At 44.0% G+C, this 27,639-nt stretch overlaps 1 protein-coding gene across 1 annotated transcript in view; it reads right to left on the reverse strand.

The window, feature by feature from the left end:
• Positions 1-27,639, reverse strand: part of LOC142312872 (uncharacterized) — a 284,606-nt gene that overhangs the window by 164,948 nt on the left and 92,019 nt on the right. Inside the window, exon 8 of the mRNA XM_075351857.1 lies at positions 10,186-12,308. Within this exon, the coding sequence (XP_075207972.1) occupies positions 10,186-12,308 (2,123 nt within the window). The remainder of the gene's footprint in view (positions 1-10,185; positions 12,309-27,639) is intronic.

Consider the following 27,639-nt stretch of genomic DNA (forward strand, 5'->3'; position numbering starts at 1 on the left):
CAGATTGACGCTGTCCCCCATTGCTCCATTTCATATCCCAGGACGCCGCCCACTGCGCCCGAGGTCCCGTGCACGCCAGGACACCTGGTGACGTGGTCGCAGGCACGAGAGTATGGGCGGCTCTGTGATTGCATCGCAAGTGCCCGCCCATACTCTCGTGCCTGCCCTTTCCCCTCTGCCTCCAGCGTTCTGCGGCGGCCAAATGACCAGACGTCACCTCCTTCCCATCGTACCCTGCAGCAGGAAATAGATGGGAGGAGCGGAGCAGCACAGCACAGGAGAAGCGGAGAGGATCTGAACGACGTACAGAGGGGAGAGCGCGGCCACGAGAGTATGGACGGGCACTTGCGATGCAATCACAGCGCCGCCCATACTCTCGAGCCTGCAACCACGTCACCAGGTGTCCTGGCGTGCACGGGACCTCGGGTGCAGTGGGCGGCGTCCTGGGGGATGATTTGGAGCATGGGGGGACGGCGTAAGGGACAGCAACGGACACCAGACGGCCCGCCCCCATGGAGAATTTACAAGATTTTCATACCAAAAGGTATAACTTTATAAAGTATTTATTTTGGTTTAAAAGGGGGCACAAAAAGTATAGAAACCTTACAGAATGCAGCCCAGGAGCTGCAGAGGGGGAAACATTTATGTTGAAAGCCAAATTTCTGATGACAGGTTCCCTTTAATCTGTTTACGATCAACATTGCGTGCAGCAGCCACCACAGTCTCGCAGACACTGTTCCGAGAGGTGTACTGTTTTCCCTCCCTGTAGATCTCACATTTTATGAGGGACCACAGGTTTTCTATGGGGTTCAGATCAGGTGAACAAGGGGGCCATGTCATTATTTTTTCATCTTTTTGACCTTTACTGGCAAGCCACGCTGTGGAGTAGTTGGATGCATGTGATGGAGCATTGTCCTGCATGAAAATCATTTTTTTCTTGAACGATACCGACTTTTTCTTGTACCACTGCTTGAAGAAGTTGTCTTCCAGAAACTGGCAGTAGGTCTGGGAGTTGAGCTTCACTCCACTTTCAACCCGAAAAGGTCCCACAAGTTCATCTTTGATGATACCAGCCCATACCAGTACCCCACCTCCACCTTGCTGGCATCTGAGTCGGAGTGGAGCTCTCTGCCCCTTACTGATCCAGCCACTGGCCCATCCATCTGGCGCATCAAGAGTCACTCTCATTTCATCAGTCCATAAAACCTTTGAAAAATCAGTCTTAAGATATTTCTTGGCCCAGGCTTGACGTTTCATCTTATGTTTCTTGTTCACAGGTGGTCGTTTTTCAGCCTTCCTTACCTTGGTTATGTCCCTGAGTATGGCACACCTTGTGCTTTTTGATACTCCAGTAATGTTGCAGCTCTGACCAAGCTGGCCAAACTGGTGGCAAATGGCATCTTGGCAGCTTCATGCTTGATTTTCCTCAATTCATGGGCAGTTATTTTGCACCTTTTTCGCCCAACACGTTTCTTATGACCCTGTTGGCTATTTGCCAAGGAACACTTCAGTGTTTGGTGATCACGCTTCAAAAGTTTGGCAATTTCAAGACTGCTGCATCCCTCTGCAAGACATCTCACAATTTTGTACTTTTCAGAGCCCGTCAAATCTCTCTCCTAACCCATTTTGCCAAAGAAAATGAAGTTGCCTAATAATTAACACCCCTCCTCATTACAGAGATGCACACCACATGATTTACTTAATTGGTAGTTGGCTCTTAAGCCTATACAGCTCGGAATAAGACAACATGTAAAAAAAGTATCATGTGATCAAAATACTCATTTGCCTAATAATTCTGCACACAGTGTATATAGTTTGTTTTTTTTTGCCACTTTTACACCATTAAAAAACCTGTTTTGACATTGCTGTATTCTGAGGGCTATAACTTTTTTATTTTTTTGTTGATGCAGCTGTATAGCGGCTTGCATTTTATTCCAGTATTTTGTCAGCTGTATGATGAAAAGACAGTTTTTGATACATTTTTTGTCATTTTTTTAACTGTGTTCACTGAAAGGATTAACTAATGTGACAGTTTTGTAGCTTGGGTTATTACGGATGCGGTAATACCAAATATGTGTGTTTATGGATTTTTTTTATTGTTTTTATGGTCTTTATTTTCTGATTTTTTTTTTAAATTTTTTATTGTTTTTATGGTCTTTATTTTCTGATTTTTTTTTATATTTTTTCTAATTTTTTTTTAAATATTTTTTGTTTACTTAGTCCCTTTATGGGACAACACCTTTTAGCTCTCTCATCATTGATCTAATCCACTGCAGTGCTTGATCACTATAGTGGATTAGATCTGTCAGTGCTGCACTTGCATCCTGGATGGTATGTGAGGCGATCCCTAGCTCAGTAACCTGGGGCTCGTCATGGTGATGACCCAGGATTACCATGGCAGTGATCAGATCCCTGTGATCGCATTACAGGGACCCGATCGCCAGGAAGAGGTAAGCAATCCCTAATCCTGCCTCCTGAATGCTGTAGTCGAAGCCTTTAGGGGGTTAATGTGCCCGGGGCGGTGCTTGCACCGCTCCTGGCAGTGAGAGCCGGCTCTCAGCTGTGACATCAGCCAGTGACCCAGTGGCGATCGAGGGGGTACTGTGGACTTCCACAATCGCCATGATGTAACTATATGTCATTGGTCGAGAACAGAACGACTTGTATAATGTCAAGGGACAGGAAGGGGTTAAATGTGCTATTTGTATATATAAAATACACAGAAAAAACTCTATGTGAACAAAACCTGAAAAAATTAAACATAGAATTGCACCACCTCATTACTAAGAAGAATCTACGATTTCTCTACATTTTGTGGTTAGTACTCACTTATGCGGTTATCTGTAGGAATCTCCTCATTCCACCACTCATCACCCCTCACATATGTCTCTGTAGTATTAATATGGGACAGATCTTCACCCTGAAAATAATATTCCAAAAGTCACAGAAAGATGGAGAATGACATTATTTCGAATAACAGAATAGATTATAAATCAACATGACAACCACAAATTACATGACACAGCACTAGATATCACAGTCTCCTATATAATCCAACCTGTCGGCTCCTAATTGTAACCAGCAGTCTCCATAACCAGAAAATTGTGAGAAGATCCAGACAACATCTAATGTCTATGATCAGCTTTATCCTGTCATCTCCACCAAGTATAAACCATACACTGAGCAGCCATATTATTATAGACACCTATTAGCGCATTGGAGCTCCACAACCTCAGCAATTCATCACATCACATATTCTACTAGCTGATGAAATAGTTCTTCATGATTATTGGTTCATGTCAATTTTGTCGTTTCTAGTTGTTGCCACAAATTAGATGGTGGTACTAAAATTCTCTAAACAACTAATCAGGGCTGTGGAGTCGGTATAAAATAGACGTTTTTCCCTTATAAGTTGCAGCCACCACAAGTCAGCCGTTATATACAGTATTCTAGAATTAAACAAGGCTGTGGAGTCGGAGTTCATTTTGGTGGAGTCGGTGTAAAATCGACCGACTCCTAAAATATATAATAACTTGGATACAGTAGTTCAATGCAGAATGTGCTGAAAATGTTTTCATAGGAATTTGGGAAAGTTATGAAATGTCCTCTAAATGGCTGTTCTATTCCTGATCTAAGGCTACATTCACACACAGCGTTTTTGCTGCGTTTTTTTGAGGATACGTTTTTCAGCTGCAAAAGCAGATCAGGTTTTTAAAAAACCGCATCACCTGAAAGGTTTTTGAGCTCATAGATAATGTTTTCAATAGCAAAAGCAGATTCCAAAAATAACGGACAATGCTTCAAACATGATAAGTACAATTACTGTAAACTGATGAGAGTAATGAACAACAGCTAGAAGAAAATGTAGGATTCAGTATGTGTGACATGGAAGGCCACAGTGCTGTTTATGTAACTGAGGAACAAACAGATATTACAACAGAAGAACAGCAAAATGATACTTTAGAATTAGATGATCTTGTTGAAGCTGCTTCAAAACACTTTTCTATTCATCACATGCGCTGTATTGTGCACACGCTGCAGCTGGCAATAAGAGATAGGGTGGCTTTATAAGCTGCGATCTCGCTAGCGAGATCGCTAGTGTGCGTACCCGCCCCCATCGTTTGTGCAACACAGGCAAATCGTTCCCCGTGGCGCACAAAATCGCGCGGACCCGTCACACTACTTACCTGCCTAGCGACGTCGCTGTGACCGGCGAACCGCCTCCTTTCTATGAGAGCGGTTAGTTCGGCGTCACAGCGACGTCACTAAGCGTCCGCCCAATCAAAGCGGAGGGGCGGAGATGAGCGGGACGTAACATCCCGCCCACCTCCTTCCCTCATTGGCGGCGGCCGCAGGTAAGGTGAGGTTCCTCATTCCTGTGGTGTCACACGTAGCGATGTGTGCTGCCACAGGAATGACGAACTACATCGTCCAAGCAGCAGCAACGAAAATTGGGAAGAGGGGGTGATGTCACCGATGAGCGATTTTGAACGTTTTTGCGACGATTCAAAATCGCTCATAGGTGTCACACACAACGACATCGCAAAAGCGGCCGGATGTGTGTCACAAATTCCGTGACCCCAACGAGATTGCTTTAGCGATCTCGTAGCGTGTGAAGCTACCTATAGTCTGCAAGAGGGACATGCTGGAAATCTGATTGGAAAAGTGAGGAAATTGGTTATTGCCGCCAGAACCCCTAAAATTGATTCCATCTTGAAAAGACGTGCTGTGAAAGGGGCAATTGTCGATCAAGCCACTCGGTGGGGCAGCACTTATTTAATGATTGAGCGATTGCGTGAACTAAAACCATTTTTTATAGATATTGCAAACCCTCAGGTAATCCTAAATGAAGGTTAATGGACACAGGTGGCTGAATTGAAGGAATTGCTTAATCACCCATTTACCGTGACTAAAAAATTACAAGCAGAGGATTTAACGCCTGTCATTTTCATAAGGGAGTGGAAGAACTTGCTATTTTGCCTGTCCCAAAGAGGAGGTTTAATCGCAGATGGCATTTCTGCTTCAATGAAACAAAGAGAGACACAGCTATTGGAAAATAAAATTCTTCTGGCAGCTGTTTATCTGGACCCAAGTCATCGTATACTGCTTGATGTTCAACAGCTTACTAAAGGAAAAGAAGCTCTGACTGAGGTAGCAGTTAGGATGTGTGGCCTACAGGATTCACTGCCAGGCGAAAGAGGACTTGGGTCCTGACAGTGCTACTGCTTCCGTATCTTCTTCCTCATCAGATGAGGAGTTTAACTTTGACAAGTTTTTGTATGACATGGAGCAGGCAAAGTGTTGCCGCAAGGAAAAATATTTCACTCCGTCTTCTATAGCAAGTGGATTGACCATATTTCAGTAACATTTTTCACTTGCTCTTAAATTAATAGAAAAATTCAACCGTTCGTCAAAACTGACTGTGCATGAGGCAATTCATTTCTACCCAGAAATTGTTAGAGATGTTGGCCATGTGGTTACGGCTTTGCCTCCAACCCAAGTTAGTGTAAAGAGGTTGTTTTCTAGCTTTAAAATTATTGAGTCAGATTTGAGGTCATCTATGAAGGAGGATCTGATGGAGGCAATTCTATTTCTTAAAACAAATTCATAGACTGCACAAATGGTATTTAGTATGTTTTTGTTGAAAACTACTCTTTGCCACTTACATACTGTTATATATACATTATATACACACACACACACACACAATATATATGTAATCTATATTACATACTGTATTACTTATTTACAATTTATTACAGTTTTTTGTGTTCTAAAGTTGTATTCCAATATATATTTTATGTTCTATCTAAATATCTTGATTATTGTATCATAAAAATGTTCACATTGTACTACAATAAATTTTTCACTTAAATATAAGCAATATATGTGGGAGTCGGAGTCGTGGAGTGGGAGTCGGAGTCGTAGGTTTGGCTTACAGACTCCATAGCCCTGCAACCAATTCTACCTCCTCCCAGATATGCTCTATGGAATTAAAGGGAACCTGTCAAGTGCAATATGCACTCTGGACCACGAGCATTTCTGTGTGCATATTGCTAATCCCTGCCTAACTGTCCTGTATCTACCAGCATAGATAAAGAGATTTTTAGAAAAAAGTATTTCTAAAGATCTTTTATCATATGCTAATGAGGCCAGTGACTAGTCGCAAGGGTGTTAGATCCCTCGACTAGTCTACCTTCTTAGCATATTAGTAGGCCCACAAGGGCGTGCTAACAGGCTATTCAGTGCAGCATCACCAGTGGTGACATGCGTATATGCATTCGCTGTGACTGCTGATCTGAATGCTGGGCACTTTCGGTCATACGCAGTATGAAGCCGGGTATACGCGCCCCGGTTTCATAGAGATCTACTGCGCATGACCGGAAGTGCAGGGCATTCAGATCAGCGGACACAGCGAACACAGGTACTCACTTCAACACTGGTCATGCTGCATTGAATAGCATGTTAGCACGCCCCTGTGAGTGTACTAGTCAGGCGATATAACACCCTTATGACTAGTCGATGGGTCATATGCATATCATAAAGGATCATTGGAAATACTTTTTCTAAAGATCTCTTTATCTATGCTACTAGATACAGAGACTGTTAGGCAGGGATTAGCAATATGCACCCAGATCTGCTTGTGGTTCTGGCTGCATATTGCACCTGACAGGTTCCCTTTAAGGTCTGAGGATCATGGAGGCTGGGGAAGAAATCCATGACTATATAACTCTTGTGGAATGGCACTTTGTCCTTCTGACATAAGTCCTAGTGACCATCCACAGCTATCAGAGAACACAAGTTGTGCCATAAAAACATTCCCAGCACCATTACTCCACCTCCACCAGCCTGAAAAGTTGACACCTGATAGGAAGGATACATGAATTCATACTGCAATTCTGTGTATTGCCTGTTCCTCAGAATATTTCTTAATAGATCACTCAATGAGTCGTTTACGACCACATTATCTGCTTTTATTAGATGTTTTTCCTCAATCACAACATTCTCAGTATACTCTTGATACCATTGTACGTAAAAATCTCACCAGGTCGGCAGTTTCGGAAACACTGGTCCTGGCTTATCTAGCACTGATGACCATGCCTTGCTCAAAATTACTCAGATCACTCGATCTGCCCATTCCTATGTGGATTCACACCAAAACTGTTCACTTTATTTTCTGCTGCTCTCCAGGATCACAAGTCAAATTTCCATACATTACATTTTCAACAAGGAGAGAGACGATGTCTCTAACAAATTGTTTTTTTCAATGTGCAATAGTGGGGGATAAAACAAAACTGAACACAAGACCTTCACAGCCATCTACACATCATAGGGAGATTTCATGACACCTTCTCTCCATCTACCTGATGATCCTGAGGAACATCGGAATTTTCTTGTTTACAGTCCTGTGGAAGAAGAGGACGGGGACATCTCTCTGGTGTTGTCCTCTCACTGGATAGAACTGAAGGAAACACATACAGGGACAGAATTCATTCTTTACATATATATAATTATAGGCCGTGTGTATTTAGTCTTGTCTATTACCTTGTGATGTGAGGGGCTGAGATTCCTCCATCATGAAGTCCTTGTACAGATCTTTGTGTCCTTCTAAATACTCCCACTCCTCCATGGAGAAATAGACGGTGACATCCTGACATCTCATAGGAACCTGACACATACAATGATACAGTCATCTCCCGATCCCTTCATAGCGTTACTGTATAATGTCCCAGCATTCCCAGCAGTGTCACCTCTCCAGTCAGCAGCTCAATCATCTTGTAGGTGAGTTCTAGGATCTTCTGGTCATTGATGTCCTCATGTATCAGGGGTTTAGGTGGAGGCCCCGGGGTTGGGCTCAGGGGTCTTCCCCATCCCTCGGACACAGGGTCCTGACAGTGCTCACTAGAGGTCTTCTTCACTAGTGTGTAATCCTGGTTATGGAGAGACACATTAATAAATCTCACTACAGACATTTCCAGAGTCCTCACCTCTCCAGTTCTGTCCATCTGTTATTCCCATAGATAAGAATGATGTAATGTGACGTCATCAGAATCTCTCACCTCTCCAGTAAGCCGGAAGAGGATCTCTAGGGTGAGGTGTAATATCCTCTCCGCCCTCTTGTCCCTGTACCTGTCCTTATCCATCCTTGATGGGTCAATAAGAAAAAATCTCTTATATTCAAGATCTGAGAGGATCCGAAATTGTAGGGACCTGAATAGGGAGAAGATGACGATGTAACATGATAAAGATCAATGAAAGAAATGTCCGGAGCTGTTACCGGCTTCACATGATCACTACATCCAGTCCTGGCCCCGTCCTGCCCCCGGTATAACACACAATCCAATTATAATCACACATAGATTTATCACAGGACATCTACAATCCAGCACCAAAAACACCGAACAAATAAACTAAAGGGAAAACTAAAATATCTGAATTCATTAAAATTTCATAAAAACTAGATAACAGAGAGAGATAGTGAAGAGGGGCTTTAGAAAACCGCGCCAGAGATCCCAGATGTAAGCTTGGATCAATGTATTTTTTATTTCGGCATAGATCTACGCGTTTCAGGAGTCTCAGCTCCCTTCCTCAGGACCAGCAAGCACAAGATACATCAAATCTACAGAGTCACATGTATACAGACTGTATATACCCAGTGGAACATCAAAGAACCGCCCTCAAAAAGAAAAAAATCGGCGGGAAAAACTTCACTCCCTGCATAGTATGACGTGGTCCAGTGAAAAACCAAAGAAATTGAACTGTGTCAACAGCAACAGTATCTTTGTTAGAAAGATTAAATGACCAATGCAATTAAAAAAAGTTAAAAATAAAATTCATGAACCAAATAACTGCGTCATTGATGAAAAAAAATACATACATATATATATGTGTTTATTGTGTCAAAGATAGTCTCAGAAACCATCCCGCAGTAAGAGGGTATAGAACCCACACCTAACCATGGACATAAATCTTCATGCAGAACATGAAACCTAAAGCAGTCAGTCCACACAGCCAATACGATGTGCGGTGAAACTTCGTGAACAAGATAAGGTGAAGAAACCCATAGTGGAAAAGAAAAAAATGCTACAAAAATTATATATATATCTATAGGAATAAAAGTGGAATGATTCTTTTTAATATTAAAAATATAAGAAAATTTCTTACCAAAAAATCTCATGAAAAAAATCCCTAAAGAACAAAGTGTGTCTAACATAATTAAAGTAACTGCATAATGAGCGCAAGATAAGCGCAATATATAAAACCAAAAAAAACCTGCATACATATAAATATGCACCCTAAAAATTCTTAGATAAAAAACCTTATAAGTGTAGTCTACCCATATATAAACGGGCTAACTGGACAGAACCAAGGGGTTTCAACAGCCCAAAAATCGAGCCATAGATAAGTGCATCTACCTGTATGAAAAACCATGATAACACTGTAAGGAAAGTGTAGTGAAAATGATACACCCGTAAAGGGAAACGACATAGGTGCAAAAAGAAGATAGGGGTGACGAGAGATCAGAAGCGTGGGAAAAAACAAAGTGCGCATGCGTGCGATCAAAGGCAAGATAGGGGTGACGAGAGTTCAGAAGCGTGGGAATAAAACAAAGTGCGCATGCGTACGATCAAAGGCAAGGAGCCGGTGCAATGAATGAGCCAATATACTGGAGATAGGGTGAACAGAGTTCAAGCGTGAGAGAAAAAAAGGAATGGGGAAATTGGATCCATGATAGAACAGAAACATAAGTGAAAATGAATTCAGATATAAAGTGAATATACACATATATATCTATATATGACGGAACAAAAGGGAGATCCCGTCTAATTAAGAAAAATTTTTCTTGCTGAACAATTGGAAAAAAGTCTACCAGATGAAAATCATTATCCATCTGGATAAAAATACTAGCCTCTGACTATACATGATTACAAAACAATTTAAATATATAGATAAAACATATGTAAAATAACACTACTTAAAAATGAGTGACCTCATAGGCAATGGAATAAAACAATTACATAGCATAGACGGTGACAAATAAATATATGAATAAAAAGTACATTAATAATATATGATAATAAAACTCAATATAAAAAATTTAGCCATAAGATAAAAAATAAAATTAAATATAATGTGATGATACCTAAAACTACTCATGAAATATATCCGTAATTTCGTTAAGACCCCTTGGCTTGAGAGTATCAAGCTTGTATATCCAAAAGGTTTCTTTTTTGTTGAGAACCTCCATGCGGTTATGGACATATGGAGGAATATGCTCTATTGGGGTCACTTTAATCCTGGTAGCCTTCTTATGTTGTAAATTAATATGCCTGGAAAGACCATGCAACATGAACCCAATCTTAATGTTATGTCTATGTGAATTAATACGATTGTGAAGCGGCTGTATCGTCCTGCCCACATATCTCCTGTCACACTCGCATTCTATAAGATAAACCACGTAATCTGACTGGCAGGTAAGGTGACGTTTAATGGTAAATTCCACCCCTCCTGGGTTGAGGCCAAAATGTAACCTACCATGTTGTATGTCATTACAGCATAAACACTTCTTTGCATCACATCTGTATACCCCTATGGGTTTATAGGAGACAGTGGTAGGAAGTTCCTCTTTTAATCTGCTTGGGGCTAATATGTTTTTTAATGTGGGCGCTCTCCGATAAATAATCCCCGGAGTAGTAGGCAGAACTCCCCTAAGGTAGGGATCATTCCGAAGAACATTCCAATGCCTACGGATGATGTTCTTAATAAAATCACCATCCCTGCTGTAAGTGGTTAGAAAGTGAGAGGAGAAGTTATTCCCAGATTTGGGATCATCTCTAATCCCAGAAGCAACGCTCCGTGTAGTTAGTTCTATCTGGCTCAGATCCTTGTTCACCTGGTATGCTTTCTTGATTAACGCTGGGGGGTATTTCTTATCTAGAAACCTCTCCTTGAGGACCATAGCCTGTTCCTTGTAGTCTCTATCAAGGGTGCAATTCCTCCTAACTCTCTGGAATTGATTCCTGGGCACATTGGTAAGCCATTTATTATAGTGGCTACTAGTGAAATCGATGTACCCATTGCTATCGACCTTTTTAAAAAAGGTTTTAGTATAAATAGTCCCTTTGTCGTGTGCAATGGTAAGATCCAGGAAATCAATGGATCCTTTTTCTATAGTGGGTGTGAATGTCAAACCCCACTCATTGTTTACTATGCATTTCAAGAAGTCATGCAGGTTGTTATCTGAATCATCCCATATAAAGAACAGGTCATCGATGTACCTTTTGTACACGATGACATGTCTAAAAAGATTGGAGGAATAAATGTGTGACAATTCAAACAGACCCATGAATAAATTAGCGAAAATAGGTGCAGCCCTCGAGCCCATCGCTGTGCCACAGCGTTGATGGTACAATACATCTTGGAACGTAAAAAAGTTATTCCTCAGAATGAACCTCATACCTTCCAGCAAAAAGTTTTTTTGTGGAATAGGCAATCTTTCATCGACTTCTAGGAACTGCCTGAAACATTCCAACCCCAATTCATGTAGGATGTTAGTATACAGAGCGGCAATATCAAGTGTGACAAAACAGTAAGTGTCCATCCAACTCACATCTTTAATAGTATTAATCAAATGTGTGGAATCCCTCAGGTAACTCCTGAGATTAATAACATGTGGTCTCATGATCTGATCTATGTATGCGGCCAGATTCTCAGTCAAGGACCCGATCCCTGATATGATGGGTCTGCCTGGGGGATTATGGAGGCATTTATGTATCTTGGGTAAATGATAATAAAATGCTACCCTCGGATTTTTCACTTCCAGGAATTTGCTCTCATGTTTATTTAGAACCCCTAGAGCAATGGCCCTCTGTATCAGGGCACGGTACTCTAGGACAGACTGGTTGTATGCAGTATGCAGTATGTCAGTAACCTCATAATGGAAAGGGTTGGATAGATTTCTTAAGGCCTCTTGGATATATGCACCCCTGTCCTGTATTACAATCCCTCCCCCCTTGTCGGCATTTTTAATAATAAGAGAAGTGTTATTTTTCAGTTTAACTAGAGCGCATCTCTCTTCTCTAGTGAGGTTGATTTTTGGGGGAGATACCTTATTCTGCAGCTTCTTGAAATCCTCTAACACCAAATCATTGAAAGTCTTAATGTGGTGTCCCTTACTTTGAAGAGGATAAAAAACTGATTTTAATCTCAGATCAGTGTGCTGGAAACTGTCCTGTACAACGTTCTCATTAGGGGGATTGTATTTATTAATTTGGAAATGACGAGTCAATGTCAGTTTCCTAATGAACCTTTGGAAATCAAGATATAAATCAAAATCATTAGCGGACTTCGTAGGACAAAAGGACAACCCTTTTCTAAGTACACTGATTTCTATGTTAGATAAGGTATAACTGGAGAGATTGAAAATGCCCATCATGTTGTCTTTTACTGTATGTTTTTCCTTTCTTTTTTGCTGGATCCTGGTACCAGCCCTGGTTCCTCTATAGGATTTTTTCTTTCCCCCCCCCTTGGCGTGAGAAAGCAAGCAATGCTGGGCTGTGTGCCCCGGGCCCTGGGTAAAAAAGGCACACAAGAATCATTCTTGGAGGTTCCCCGTACCCCGAATGGCAGATAACAGAGAGAGATAGTGAAGAGGGGCTTTAGAAAACCGCGCCAGAGATCCCAGATGTAAGCTTGGATCAATGTATTTTTTATTTCGGCATAGGTCTACGCGTTTCAGGAGTCTCAGCTCCCTTCCTCAGGACCAGCAAGCACAAGATACATCAAATCTACAGAGTCACATGTATACAGACTGTATATACCCAGTGGAACATCAAAGAACCGCCCTCAAAAAGAAAAAAATCGGCGGGAAAAACTTCACTCCCTGCATAGTATGACGTGGTCCAGTGAAAAACCAAAAAAATTTTGAGGACACTAAGAGACAACTAGAGTCACTCAGGGTCCAAATAGAGAGAATTCGAAAGAATAGGGAATTCGTTTCTGAACCTGTGGCTTTGAATTCCCCTCTTCCAGGCGTTGTATCACCTGACAAAGCCTTTATTGATCTTTTAGATCTATCTACACATGAGGATTATATTCCTTTACCTTTCTCACAGGAATCTATAATAATTTCTACTTCTACGATTCCAAGAGAAGTTGTGCCTGATTGTCCAAGGGAGGCCACCATTATAGTGGATAATACCTCCAAGAATGATTCTTGTGTGCCTTTTTTACCCAGGGCCCGGGGCACACAGCCCAGCATTGCTTGCTTTCTCACGCCAAGGGGGGAAAAAAGAAAAAATCCTATAGAGGAACCAGGGCTGGTACCAGGATCCAGCAAAAAAGAAAGGAAAAACATACAGGAAAAGACAACATGATGGGCATTTTCAATCTCTCCAGTTATACCTTATCTAACATAGAAATCAGTGTACTTAGAAAAGGGTTGTCCTTTTGTCCTACGAAGTCCGCTAATGATTTTGATTTATATCTTGATTTCCAAAGGTTCATTAGGAAACTGACATTGACTCGTCATTTCCAAATTAATAAATACAATCCCCCTAATGAGAACGTTGTACAGGACAGTTTCCAGCACACTGATCTGAGATTAAAATCAGTTTTTTATCCTCTTCAAAGTAAGGGACACCACATAAAGACTTTCAATGATTTGGTGTTAGAGGATTTCAAGAAGCTGCAGAATAAGGTATCTCCCCCAAAAATCAACCTCACTAGAGAAGAGAGATGCGCTCTAGTTAAACTGAAAAATAACACTTCTCTTATTATTAAAAATGCCGACAAGGGGGGAGGGATTGTAATACAGGACAGGGGTGCATATATCCAAGAGGCCTTAAGAAATCTATCCAACTCTTTCCATTATGAGGTTACTGACATTGCTGCATACAACCAGTCTGTCCTAGAGTACCGTGCCCTGATACAGAGGGCCATTGCTCTAGGGGTTCTAAATAAACATGACAGCAAATTCCTGGAAGTGAAAAATCCGAGGGTAGCATTTTATTATCATTTACCTAAGATACATAAATGCCTCCATAATCCCCCAGGCAGACCCATCATATCAGGGATCGGGTCCTTGACTGAGAATCTGGCCGCATACATAGATCAGATCATGAGACCACATGTTATTAATCTCAGGAGTTACCTGAGGGATTCCACACATTTGATTAATACTATTAAAGATGTGAGTTGGATGGACACTTACTGTTTTGTCACACTTGATATTGCCGCTCTGTATACTAACATCCTACATGAATTGGGGTTGGAATGTTTCAGGCAGTTCCTAGAAGTCGATGAAAGATTGCCTATTCCACAAAAAAACTTTTTGCTGGAAGGTATGAGGTTCATTCTGAGGAGTTACTTTTTTACGTTCCAAGGTGTATTGTACCATCAACGCTGTGGCACAGCGATGGGCTCAAGGGCTGCACCTATTTTCGCTAATTTATTCATGGGTCTGTTTGAATTGTCACACATTTATTCCTCCAAGCTTTTTAGACATGTCATCGTGTACAAAAGGTACATCGATGACCTGTTCTTTATATGGGATGATTCAGATAACAACCTGCATGACTTCTTGAAATGCATAGTAAACAATGAGTGGGGTTTGACATTCACACCCACTCTAGAAAAAGGATCCATTGATTTCCTGGATCTTACCATTGCACACGACAAAGGGACTATTTATACTAAAACCTTTTTTAAAAAGGTCGATAGCAATGGGTACATCGATTTCACTAGTAGCCACTATAATAAATGGCTTACCAATGTGCCCAGGAATCAATTCCAGAGAGTTAGGAGGAATTGCACCCTTGATAGAGACTACAAGGAACAGGCTATGGTCCTCAAGGAGAGGTTTCTAGATAAGAAATACCCCCCAGCGTTAATCAAGAAAGCATACCAGGTGAACAAGGATCTGAGCCAGATAGAACTAACTACACGGAGCGTTGCTTCTGGGATTAGAGATGATCCCAAATCTGGGAATAACTTCTCTCACTTTCTAACCACTTACAGCAGGGATGGTGATTTTATTAAGAACATCATCCGTAGGCATTGGAATGTTCTTCGGAATGATCCCTACCTTAGGGGAGTTCTGCCTACTACTCCGGGGATTATTTATCGGAGAGCGCCCACATTAAAAAACATATTAGCCCCAAGCAGATTAAAAGAGGAACTTCCTACCACTGTCTCCTATAAACCCATAGGGGTATACAGATGTGATGCAAAGAAGTGTTTATGCTGTAATGACATACAACATGGTAGGTTACATTTTGGCCTCAACCCAGGAGGGGTGGAATTTACCATTAAAAGTCACCTTACCTGCCAGTCAGATTACGTGGTTTATCTTATAGAATGCGAGTGTGACAGGAGATATGTGGGCAGGACGATACAGCCGCTTCACAATCGTATTAATTCACATAGACATAACATTAAGATTGGGTTCATGTTGCATGGTCTTTCCAGGCATATTAATTTACAACATAAGAAGGCTACCAGGATTAAAGTGACCCCAATAGAGCATATTCCTCCATATGTCCATAACCGCATGGAGGTTCTCAACAAAAAAGAAACCTTTTGGATATACAAGCTTGATACTCTCAAGCCAAGGGGTCTTAACGAAATTACGGATATATTTCATGAGTAGTTTTAGGTATCATCACATTATATTTAATTTTATTTTTTATCTTATGGCTAAATTTTTTATATTGAGTTTTATTATCATATATTATTAATGTACTTTTTATTCATATATTTATTTGTCACCGTCTATGCTATGTAATTGTTTTATTCCATTGCCTATGAGGTCACTCATTTTTAAGTAGTGTTATTTTACATATGTTTTATCTATATATTTAAATTGTTTTGTAATCATGTATAGTCAGAGGCTAGTATTTTTATCCAGATGGATAATGATTATCATCTGGTAGACTTTTTTCCAATTGTTCAGCAAGAAAAAATTTTTAAAAATTTTTCTTAATTAGATGGGATCTCCCTTTTGTTCCGTCATATATAGATATATATGTGTATATTCACTTTATATCTGAATTCATTTTCACTTATGTTTCTGTTCTATCATGGATCCAATTTCCCCATTCCTTTTTTTCTCTCACGCTTGAACTCTGTTCCCCTATCTCCAGTATATTGGCTCATTCATTGCACCGGCTCCTTGCCTTTGATCGTACGCATGCGCACTTTGTTTTATTCCCACGCTTCTGAACTCTCGTCACCCCTATCTTGCCTTTGATCGCACGCATGCGCACTTTGTTTTTTCCCACGCTTCTGATCTCTCGTCACCCCTCTTCTTTTTGCACCTATGTCGTTTCCCTTTACGGGTGAATCATTTTCACTACACTTTCCTTACAGTGTTATCATGGTTTTTCATACAGGTAGATGCACTTATCTATGGCTCGATTTTTGGGCCGTTGAAACCCCTTGGTTCTGTCCAGTTAGCCCGTTTATATATGGGTAGACTATACTTATAAGGTTTTTTATCTAAGAATTTTTAGGGTGCATATTTATATGTATGCAGGTTTTTTTTGGTTTTATATATTGCGCTTATCTTGCGCTCATTATGCAGTTACTTTAATTATGTTAGACACACTTTGTTCTTTAGGGATTTTTTTCATGAGATTTTTTGGTAAGAAATTTTCTTATATTTTTAATATTAAAAAGAATCATTCCACTTTTATTCCTATAGATATATATATAATTTTTGTAGCATTTTTTTCTTTTCCACTATGGGTTTCTTCACCTTATCTTGTTCACGAAGTTTCACCGCACATCGTATTGGCTGTGTGGACTGACTGCTTTAGGTTTCATGTTCTGCATGAAGATTTATGTCCATGGTTAGGTGTGGGTTCTATACCCTCTTACTGCGGGATGGTTTCTGAGACTATCTTTGACACAATAAACACATATATATGTATGTATTTTTTTTCATCAATGACGCAGTTATTTGGTTCATGAATTTTATTTTTAACTTTTTTTAATTGCATTGGTCATTTAATCTTTCTAACAAAGATACTGTTGCTGTTGACACAGTTCAATTTCTTTGGTTTTTCACTGGACCACGTCATACTATGCAGGGAGTGAAGTTTTTCCCGCCGATTTTTTTCTTTTTGAGGGCGGTTCTTTGATGTTCCACTGGGTATATACAGTCTGTATACATGTGACTCTGTAGATTTGATGTATCTTGTGCTTGCTGGTCCTGAGGAAGGGAGCTGAGACTCCTGAAACGCGTAGACCTATGCCGAAATAAAAAATACATTGATCCAAGCTTACATATGGGATCTCTGGCGCGGTTTTCTAAAGCCCCTCTTCACTATCTCTCTCTGTTATCTGCCATTCGGGGTACTGCTGCCGTTGATCCATATATATGCGGTTACAGGAGTTGTGCCTTTCACAACCCTAATCGGTGAGTAGGATTACTCTTCATTATACCCCCTGTTATCAGGGTAAGACCCTATGCGCTTTTTTTCCACAGGTTCCTTGCCCTTATAAAAACTAGATATAAAGTTATAACATTTCGGGAACCTCCGCAGAGATCGGATGGCAGAACTGGGGCCGTCAGTAACAGATAATGATAGAACATTAATATCTCCTGATAGTGACAACATGGAGTGTGCAACGGCCATAATGGAGACTGTACAGCAGGGGCCGGAAACCTTCCTGGCTGACAGAGCCATAAATGCCACGTAATTTAAAATGTAATTCCGTGAGAGCCATACTTACCAAGGGGGAGCAGCGATGGGCATAATGGAGAAAGTAAGGGTATATTCCAATGTTGCACATTTTCTGCACCCAAAACTGCATCTCTTGGTAGGAAAACCGCGGTAGAAAAAAAACACATTTTTTGCAGCGGTTTTATGTTTTTATGCCTTTTTTATGTAATACGAGAAACGCTGGAAAAAAATGCAGAAACAATTGACAAGTCAATTGTTTGGTGTAGGTTTTTTTGCACCAAATCTGTAAGGAAAAAATCTGTAGTTTACATATCACTTCATGTTTCTCATAGACTTTGCAGAGATACTGTATGTCTTCCCTTGCAGATTGATTAAAATATGCAAGGAAAAGTGAATAAAAACGGAGCGTGAACACAGGTTAAGGCTATATCCGCACATTGCATCTTTTACTGCATCTTTTATGACATTTTGTGGTCACAAAGATGCACCAAAATGCATGTATTTCCTTCCCCAGCAAAGCCTATGAGATTTCTATTTTGCTGTGCGCACAGAGCTTCTTTTTTTGGCTGAGTTTTTGAAGATTCAGCATGCCAATTCTTTTTGTGTTTTGTCCCTGTGTTTCGGAGGACTGGCAGATCAATCCCCGTTGATCCCCGATAACTGGCTGGATAACTGTCCCCATGTAATATATGGGGACCAGAATCCAGCGCAAAGGGGGTAGGAGCAAGCGCTTCACACTCACCAATCACTGGTGCGGCTATTTTTTAAATGTATTTATTTTTACTGTACGCTATTGACTCGCAGACCAGGTCTGTGATTGGAAGGATCAGACAGGCTTTCACACAGGCTGGGGGCGCCGTCTGACTGCAACCAATCACAGATGCTAGTGGGCGGGGGAAGCAGTGAATATGCATCAGCCTAATGAGCGGCCCAGGAAGAAGAATGAGCGGCTGCTGGAGCAGTGTACAGCCGCGCAAATGACGCAATATTTAAAACGCGTTAGTTTTTCTTTTAACTTTACTTTTTTTTTTCTTATTTCCCGAATATCCGACCCCTGCGGGTGCCTTTGAACCCACGGGGGTCTGACTTCACAGTCCAGTTCACCCATCACTATTTTTTCACACAAAAAAACACATCAAATTCAGAATTAACAAACGCACCAAAAACACAGAATCATTACAAGAGGGTTTTTTTCTACATTTCCAGGCTCACTGGGATAAGGTGCAGTTTTGGTTGCATTTTGGGTGCAGTTTTTGTGACAGCGTGCGTATATAGTCTAACAGAGCAGCGAGCGGTGTCAGGAGGGAAGTGACCCAATCTAATCCCAAACAGACAGATCTCCTGATAGAGCCGCACAGACGGGAACACGTTCTGTCTCCTGGAGTGTGAGCGCAGCTCTGAGGGGGTTAATGCACTCAGTAATGGGGAATCTCCACATACCTCCACCTGCAGAGCCGCACACTGGATATATGGCTGCTCTGTGCTTACAGGACCTGTGATGATGTCACATGGAGGGGAGGAGTCAGGGGTCACATGATCAGCTCCTCAGTGTATGCAGGACTGGATGAGGTGAAGGTTGTGTGGGGGGTCAGGAGGGATTTACAGTGTGGGTGTAGCAGAGCCATGTGTGTATGACGTGTGCAGAGCAGTGCGTGTACGACGTATGCAGAGTGGAACCATGTGTGTGATGTGTGGAGAGCGGAGCCATGTGTGTGACGTGTGCAGAGCGGAGCCGTGCGTACATGACTTGTACGGAGCAGAGTTGACCTGTGTGGAGCGGAGCCGCGTGTGTACGGAGCAGAGCCGCGTGTGTATGACGTGTAAGAAGCAGAGATATACAGGGGTTGGACAAAATAATGGTAACACCTAACGTTTTGGCATCATAATCTTCAAACATGTTATAAACATGCAAACCGTGACATATGTGAATGTTTTGTAGTTGATTATTTGTGTTATGTGATATGTGTATGTAAATTAACTGTTTCTTTTGCTGAATTGTAAGAACATTGATGAGAACCTAATACCAATGGCAGACCTCTTGGATTTTCAAAGAGGCCAAATTGTTGGTGCTCGTATGGCAGGCGCTAGTGTAACAGAAAGTGCCCAAATGCTTGGCGTGTCAAGAGGTACTGTCTCCAAAGTAATGACTGCATTTGGAAGAGAAGGAAAAACGTCCGCAGCAAAGCACAGGTCCGGCCGAAAGTCGAAGTTGACTGAGAGAGACCGTCGGACTCTAAAGCGAATTCTGAGAGAGCATCGCAAGACCACAGCTCCGAAAATCACTGCTGAGCTCAATGAACACCTACAGAACCCAGTTTCCACGAAAACTGTTCGTCGGGAGCTGCACAAATCTGGATTCAATGGAAGAGCTGCAATTAGAAAACCGCTGCTCTCAATGACAAATGTGTCCAAGCGTTTAGAGTGGTGTAGAAACCTCCAGAATTGGTCCCTCAGGCAGTGGAAACATGTGATATTCTCAGACGATGCATCGTTTACCCTTTTTCCAACCTCCGGCCGAGTGTACGTTTAGAGACAGCCGAAAGAAGCATTCCATCCAGACTGCCTTCTCCCAACCGTAAAATATGGCGGAGGTTCTGTGATGATCTGGGGTGCTATTTCGTGGAGATCCGCCGGGCCAATGATATCCCTTCATGGAAGAATTAACAGCCGAGATTATTTAGGCATTTTGTGCGACCAAATGCATCCCATGGTTCAAGCACTGTTCCCGGAGGAGTACGCCATCTTTCAGGATGATAATGCACCAATTCATACAGCTTGAGCATCTCATCATACAGTTGAGCTTCTCATCTGGCCCCCACAATCCCCAGACCTCAACATTATTGAGCATTTATGGTCGATTTTAGAGATTCAAGTTAGACCTCGATTTCCGCCACCATCGTCGCTCAAAGAACTGGAGGTGTTTTAACTGCAGAATGGGCTAAAATTCCTTTGGAAACAATTCACACCTTGTATGAATCCATACCTCAGAGAATTGAGGCTATAATCGCCGCAAAAGGTGTACCTACACCATATTAACCTAACTTTTGTTGATTTTTCCAGGTGTTTCCATTATTTTGTCCAACCCCTGTATGTGTACCACGTATGATAAGCGGAGCTGTGCTATGTGCCCACGTTGCGTACTGTCCCTGCAGAAATTTCTGCAGCGATTTGAACAGCACACGTGCGCTTCAAATCGCTGCAGAAACAAAAGCCGATTTCATGCGGTCTGCATGTAGCCCCTCCCATAGACAGAGCAGGGACTTCATGCAGAGCGCACGAAAGAAGTGACATGTCACTTCTTAGAACGCGCGCTTCGGGCAGCAGCCGAAGCGCTGCGCTCTAATACGCCACGTGCGCACATCTCCTGCACAATCTCCATAGATTGTGCTGGGGACGCAGGACGCATGCAGTTACACTGCGGTGCAGATCGCAGCGTAACTGCATGCAATTACGCAACGTGCGCACATAGCCTTATGGTAAATGGCTACAAGATGGCCACAGTGTGCTCAGCCACATCCCTGGTGCTGCTAGGCAGGAAGGAGTTACTGAATGGAGCACTGGGTAGGGAGACAGAAGGAAGTGCAGGAGAGCCCCCAGAGTAGCAGAGAGATACCACACCTGTGGGAGGTGTGAGGTGAAGCCCCTAGGAGAAGAATTTGAGACCCTCAGGGTCATATCCCGGCACCAGATATGTGGGGCCCTGGTGAGAGGTGGGCTGACCGAACCACGTCCCAAATGGGTGAAGTCCAAACGGCTGATGATGGCTGCCCCCCAGGCGTATACCCAACGAACCCCCTCTCCAGGCTGAAGGTCAGTGGGCTCCTCAGTTGGAGTTGGTCCTGACGTACCGGGTCAGAAGAGTGCCAGCCTCAGGGACCCGCGTCATGGCTTATAGCTATCCCTGTGGGTGGGAGACAGACCCCAGTGTGGACTAGATGACTCTGGCCGACAAATGAAAATGAGAGAGGGGATGAGGCACTCGGAGGCCCGAGTACCAGGGAAGTGGCTGGCCGGTAAATTGAAAGTAGCTCCGGTTGCTAACGGCAACGGCCGCAGTAAAGTACAGTAATGAAGCGGACGTCGTGAAGGTTATGTGTAATGAAGATGATGTCCCCTGTAATTGTTGAAAAATGTGCCTGCCGCTGGCTTGATCAGAAGTTGGATGTGAAACTGTTCAGTTATGGTTATGAAGGATAGATACTCTGTGTGGTGTTTTGGAACACTGGGGCCTGCTGCAGTTGGTAGCTGTGAGAGGGCCCAGAAGGAACAAGAACTTGTCCTGGCTTAAAGCTTTAAAGAGTGTGTCCCGCACTACAAGTCCCAGCACCCCTTCCCCTTTATTAGATCAGCGACTGAGGTTCAGGACACTAACCCAGGGCTGCGCTACAGCCAGAAGACAATGTCCACTTCGACTGCTGGAGCACCCGGTTGCCCATCTAACAACTGGCGTAGTTGGCAGGATGAGCCTCCATGTCCTGGACCTGCTCGCAGGGTGAAGACGAGGTGGTGTGCCGCCCGAGTGTGGCTTAAGAACAGGAAGATGGCCGCTGCTGCATATAAGTGTAGTAGAAAGATGGCAGCAAGGGACAAAGACAAGCAGGGTCATCATGGGTGTGCCTGCTGCACTTCGGCGCGAAGTTCTGTTCAGCCCCGGGAGGTAAGAAGCTAGTGCAACCTCTGGAGGTGGGGCTGAAGAACAGGGCCCGCCCGTCGCTGTGCCAAAAAGTGCGGCAGACTGAGGCTGAAAGTCAGGCTAGCTTCACATCAGCGTTTTTTTTGCCTTAAGGCAAAAAAACGCAAACTGCATGTCACTGGATCCTTTTTTTTTGAAGAACAACGCATGCCACCGCAAGTGACCTGAACGTTTTTTAACTGGATCCGTATACCGGATCCAGCATAATAACGGAGCAATCACTTGCGTTTGGGTGCTGTTTTTTTGCTTAGTTTTGACGGATCCGTTTTTATTCTCAGAATCTATGTCATCTGCCATTAAGGTCTGCTACATGACCGCTGACAGCAGACACAGACAGAGCCATGTAGCAGAGCTGAATGGTCGCTGACAGCAGACACAGACAGAGCCGCACGATCAGAATGAAGTCGGATGAACTTCACCCGACTTCATTGTCATCCCGCGGCTCTGCCTGTGTGTCATGGGCTGATTTTCGGTCACCGGTGAAGGTTTCCCCTGAGTGACTGAAGTGATGTGCGTTAACAGCGATGCGGTCACTGAGGTTACCCGCGGCCACAGCTGAAGTTCTCCAGCTGAGATCTGTGGCCGCGGGTAACCTGAGTGATGTCACCACTGACAGCGCAACTCACTTCAATTGCTGCGGGGAGCTCACAGACAGTGGTCGTGGTATGTGACCGCTCTCTGTTAGCTCCTGATTAAGCAGAGCTGGATGCGACGTGGGACCTCTGTGGATTACGTCGGACCAGGAGGGGTATTTGGGAACTTGAATAAAGTGGTGAAAGATGGTGGGGTTTTTTTGTCATTTATTTCAAATACAGGATTTTTGTGTGTATGTCTTTATTTTCTTTAACTTACAGGTTAATCATGGAAGGTATCTCGGGTAGACGCCTGCCATGATTAACTCCTAAGAATACTAACTCCTGAGAATACTAAGGCTAGTATTCTCAGGATGGGGAGCTCCACGTTATGGGGAGCCCCCCAGCCTAAAAATGTCAGCCAGCAGCCGTCCGGAATTGCCGCATCCATTATATGCGACAGTCCCGGGACTCTACCCGGCTCATCCCGAATTGCCCTGGTGCGGTGGCAATCGAGGTAATAAGGGGTTAATCATGGCAGGCGTCTATGAGACACCCCCAATGATTAACCTGTAAGTGAAAGTAAATAAACACATACACCCGAAAAATACTTTATTTAGAATAAAAGACAAAAAAACAACCTCTTTCACCATTTTAATAAAAATCCCCAAATACACCTCCAGGTCCGACGTAATCGACAGAGGTCCCGCGGCGCTATCAGCTTTGCTACATGAAGCTGACAGGAGCGGCAGTAGAACACCGCCGCTCCCGGGAGCTCCATGCAGCAACTGAAGGGAGTCGCGCTGTCAGCGGGGACATCACTGAGGTAGTCCCTGTGTGTGTGCGGTAGTGCCTGCGTGTGTGGTGATGCTGGGGGCTGTAGTTCCGGTGTTTGTGCGGAGAGAGAGAAGAGAATGAGAAGAGCAGAGAAGAGAATGAGAAGAAAATGAGAAGAGAAGACAATGAGAAGAGAATGAGAATGCTTCAGGCTATGTTTTGTATGGCAAAAAGTATCCTTCCAGCCGCATACTACCGCAAATGTGAAAACTAGATGCGTCGCCCATTGAAAAACATTGAAGCTAGTGCTGCAATGTACAGGATCCGGTGAGCTGCAGTTTTAGGTCGGAGGCAAAAAACACTACATGTTGCGTTTTTGAAACATGGTAAAAAACTGTAACTCGCAGGATCCAGACACTGCAACATGAAAACGGATGCAAACGCATGTTGCCGCTAGTCCATTGACATTGCATTGAGTAGACAACGGATCCGACAACATGCAGTTTGCGTTTTTCTGCTGACTGGCAGAATACCGCTGATGTGAAGCTAGCCTAAGTGGGGGCGATGGCCATAAGAGGCCCTGCCCCTGAAGGCGCGGATGAGAGGAGGTCTCATACCAGGAGACAGGAAGGTGGTTCCATTCTGCTGCAGGACGCTGAGGAGAAAAGAGTTGGAGCACCAGCAGCAGAGACCTAGTGTGAGCAACACGCAGGACAGAATGGAGAAGACAGTGGGCGATGAAGACAAGCAAATCCATGGCCGGCCTGGATCCGGTATGTGCATCAGGTTGCGGCTCATCCGGGAGGCCTGGAGGAGCTGCTGCGGCACCAAGCCGAAGCAGTGAATACTGCATGGCCTGATCCAGTGACCGCTGTGGAGACAGAGGCCACTCAAAGGAGGAGAGATGCAGGAGCTGCGCAGCTCACACAACTGGCCAGAGGTAATGGGGCCCCCGATCAGGAAGGAGGAAGAGATATCTGAGGGGCAGAAGTTGGAGGGGGATACTTGGGCTGAAACAGGGTTCCAGCAAGAGCACCCCTGATCTCACGCCACCAACGTGAAAAGTGACTTCGGTCCCCAGATGTGCCCCAAAGGCGGAGGAAGCCCCACTTAAGGAAGACCCAAAACCCTCGGCTGCGATTCCAGCCCTCTTTTTGGAGCCACCTCCACCTACCCCCACCCCACAACAGGCCTTATGGAGAGTGGAGGTTATACAAGGCAAGAAACGTAAGGAGTGCTGGGTCATGGAAACGCTGGCCCTGACGTGCAGTGGCGCTATATTAGACTGGATCACCTTACGGGTTTATCCAGGAAATCCCCACTAACGACAAAGTCTACGTCAACCGGGGGTCAGTGAGTGATGGGCCTGGTTTGTTCTGTGGAGATCTGGTCAAGTTTGTGAAGGAGAACGGGCCATGGGGAGGCTTGCTGTGGCGGTGGTGAGAGCCCACCCGGGCGATGAAGCAACCCTCAGGGTAGGACCAGGCCGGTTCCAGCATCTGGCTGGCTCCCCTATGGTATCCCTGACTGCCCCAGAACGTGAGCAACAACCTTTTACTCTGCCCCCAGCCGTCAAAGTGGAACAGCACGACAATGCTACTGCCGTGTTCAATGTTAATGGGGTGAAAGGGGCTGACCCCCTAAAGCCGGCCACCTAAAGTCATTTGTAAGAGAGCGTACCCTGGTTTGTGTTGTGTTCAAAAAGAAAATAAAAGAAACTGTTCCGCGTCTCTTGAGGGTGCTGAGGTCAGGAGACCTGAATTCTGAGTTTGGGCCAGAAGTGGCCAAAGTTGTTTGGTCCCCCCCTCTCCCCCAAGTTTGTGGGCATCTTGCACTACCCCCTGCTAGCTTATCGGGACTGCCTGCTGAACTTATGACTGAGTCTCTCATCCGGCGCCCATGGAACTGTGACCTTTGCCGCTGGACAACCGTGGGGTAACAAGGGGCCTACTAAGTTTAAGAAGGGAGGGAGAGAATGGAAAACTGTAAGACGGAATGGCTAATCGGGCCCTGTATGCTTGGACTTGTGGACCCGCTGGGTCCTGTGCAGAAGAAAAATTGTCCCGTTGCGGTTTATTTTTCCGTGTTGTGACACCCCCCGTCCTCCCCTGTTTATATTTTTGAAAGAACTGTACCCGACAGAATTGGACTCAATGTACCGGAGCCTCCTGTGACTGTTTTATATATGTTGGTTTTTTTTTATTGCTCAGGTAAATGGACTCCTGGGTGCCTGAAGTGTTGCTGGATCACGGCAGCAGTTGGACTGTTAAGGCAAGACAAATGTTTGAGAGAAAATGTTTTATGAAAAGTCTGATGTTGAATAAATGTTTTATTGCAGGTATCCTGAAGAAAATTAAATTTTATTGTTGTGTAGAATGTATATTCTGTTTTTGGTGTCTTGCAGGACTGGAGCGTGCTTGTTCAGGAGGCCAAGCTCAAAGGAGGGGAGAATGTAAGGGGGGTGCAGGGCTCAGCCAACCCCAGACCTGCAGAATGATTGTATTTCTTATGTGGTGTAATTTTATTCTGTAAAATGTTTGTTATGGTAAATGGCCACAAGATGGCCACAGTGTGCTCAGCCAATTCCCTGGTGCTGCTAGGCAGGAAGGGGTTAGTGGGTGGAGCACTGGGTACAAAAAGGGGAGACAGAAGGAAGTGCAGGAGTGTAGTGATAGTTGTGGCTAAATCCCACTGGGTAGAGGACCTGTGGGTGTGACCAGCTTTCTTAGTGGGCGTAATGGCTTGTTTGGTGGGCGTGGCAATGTTCCCTTCCGTCCACTATACTGATGCAAGGGGGGGCTTTGGCCCCCCTGCACTTCCCCCATATGGGGGTCTTACCCCAGACCGACGCTACTATTATAATCACCTCTATGCCGACGTGGACTTAGAAGAATAATGTATCTTCTCGGTATGAGCAATGTCGGTGGAGGCTCCGCCTCTTTCTGGTCACATGGGCGTGAAATCAGCAGAGGTTCGTCTGGCCACTGGGATTTAGCCGTTACCCTAGATATATGGCTACTCTGTGCTTACAGGACCGGTGATGATGTCATATGGAGAGGAGGAGTCAGGGGTCACATGGTAAGCTCCTCAGTGTATGCAGGACTCTGATGGTGCTGGATAAGGTGCAGGTTATGTGTGGGGTCAGGAGGGATTTAGGCTAAGTTCACACATTGCATCTTTTGCTGCGTTTTTGAGGTCACAAAGATGCACCAAAATGCATGCATTTCCGTCCTCCAGCAAAGTCTATGAGATTTCTATTTTGCTGTCCACACTGGGCACCTTTTGTTGGCTGCATCTTGGCTGCGTTTTTGAGCAGCATGTCAATAATTTCTGCGTTTCTGCAGCGTTTTTGAGCCCTCTATTCAATAGAATTGACTAAAGGTGGCTTTACACGCTCTGAGATCGCTAAAGCGATCTCGTTGGGGTCCCGGAATTTGTGACGCACATCCCGCCGCTTTAGCGATGTCGTTGCGTGTGACACCTATTAGCGTTTTTGAATCGTTGCAAAAACGTTCAAAATCCCTAATCGGTGACATGCCCCCCTCTTCTCAATTATCGTTGCTGCTGCAGTAACGTTGTTGTTCCTCGTTTCTGCGGCAGCACACATCGATATGTGTGACACCGCAGGAACGAGGAACCTCACCTTACCTGCGTCCCGCCAGCAATGAGGAAGGAAGGAGGTGGGCGGGATGTACGTCCCGCTTATCTCCGCCCTTCCACTTCTATTGGGCAGCTGCTTAGTGACGTCGCTGTGATGCTGAACGAACCGCCCCCTTAGAAAGGAGGCGGTTTGCTGGTCACAGCGACGTCGCAGAGCAGGTATGTGCGTGTGACGCTGCCGTAGCGATAATGTTCACTACGGCAGCGATCACCACATATCGGTCGTACGATTGGGGTGGGTGCCGATGCT

The sequence above is a fragment of the Anomaloglossus baeobatrachus genome, chromosome 5 (genome assembly GCF_048569485.1).
Source record: "Anomaloglossus baeobatrachus isolate aAnoBae1 chromosome 5, aAnoBae1.hap1, whole genome shotgun sequence".
In the NCBI taxonomy this organism is placed as follows: domain Eukaryota; kingdom Metazoa; phylum Chordata; class Amphibia; order Anura; family Aromobatidae; genus Anomaloglossus; species Anomaloglossus baeobatrachus.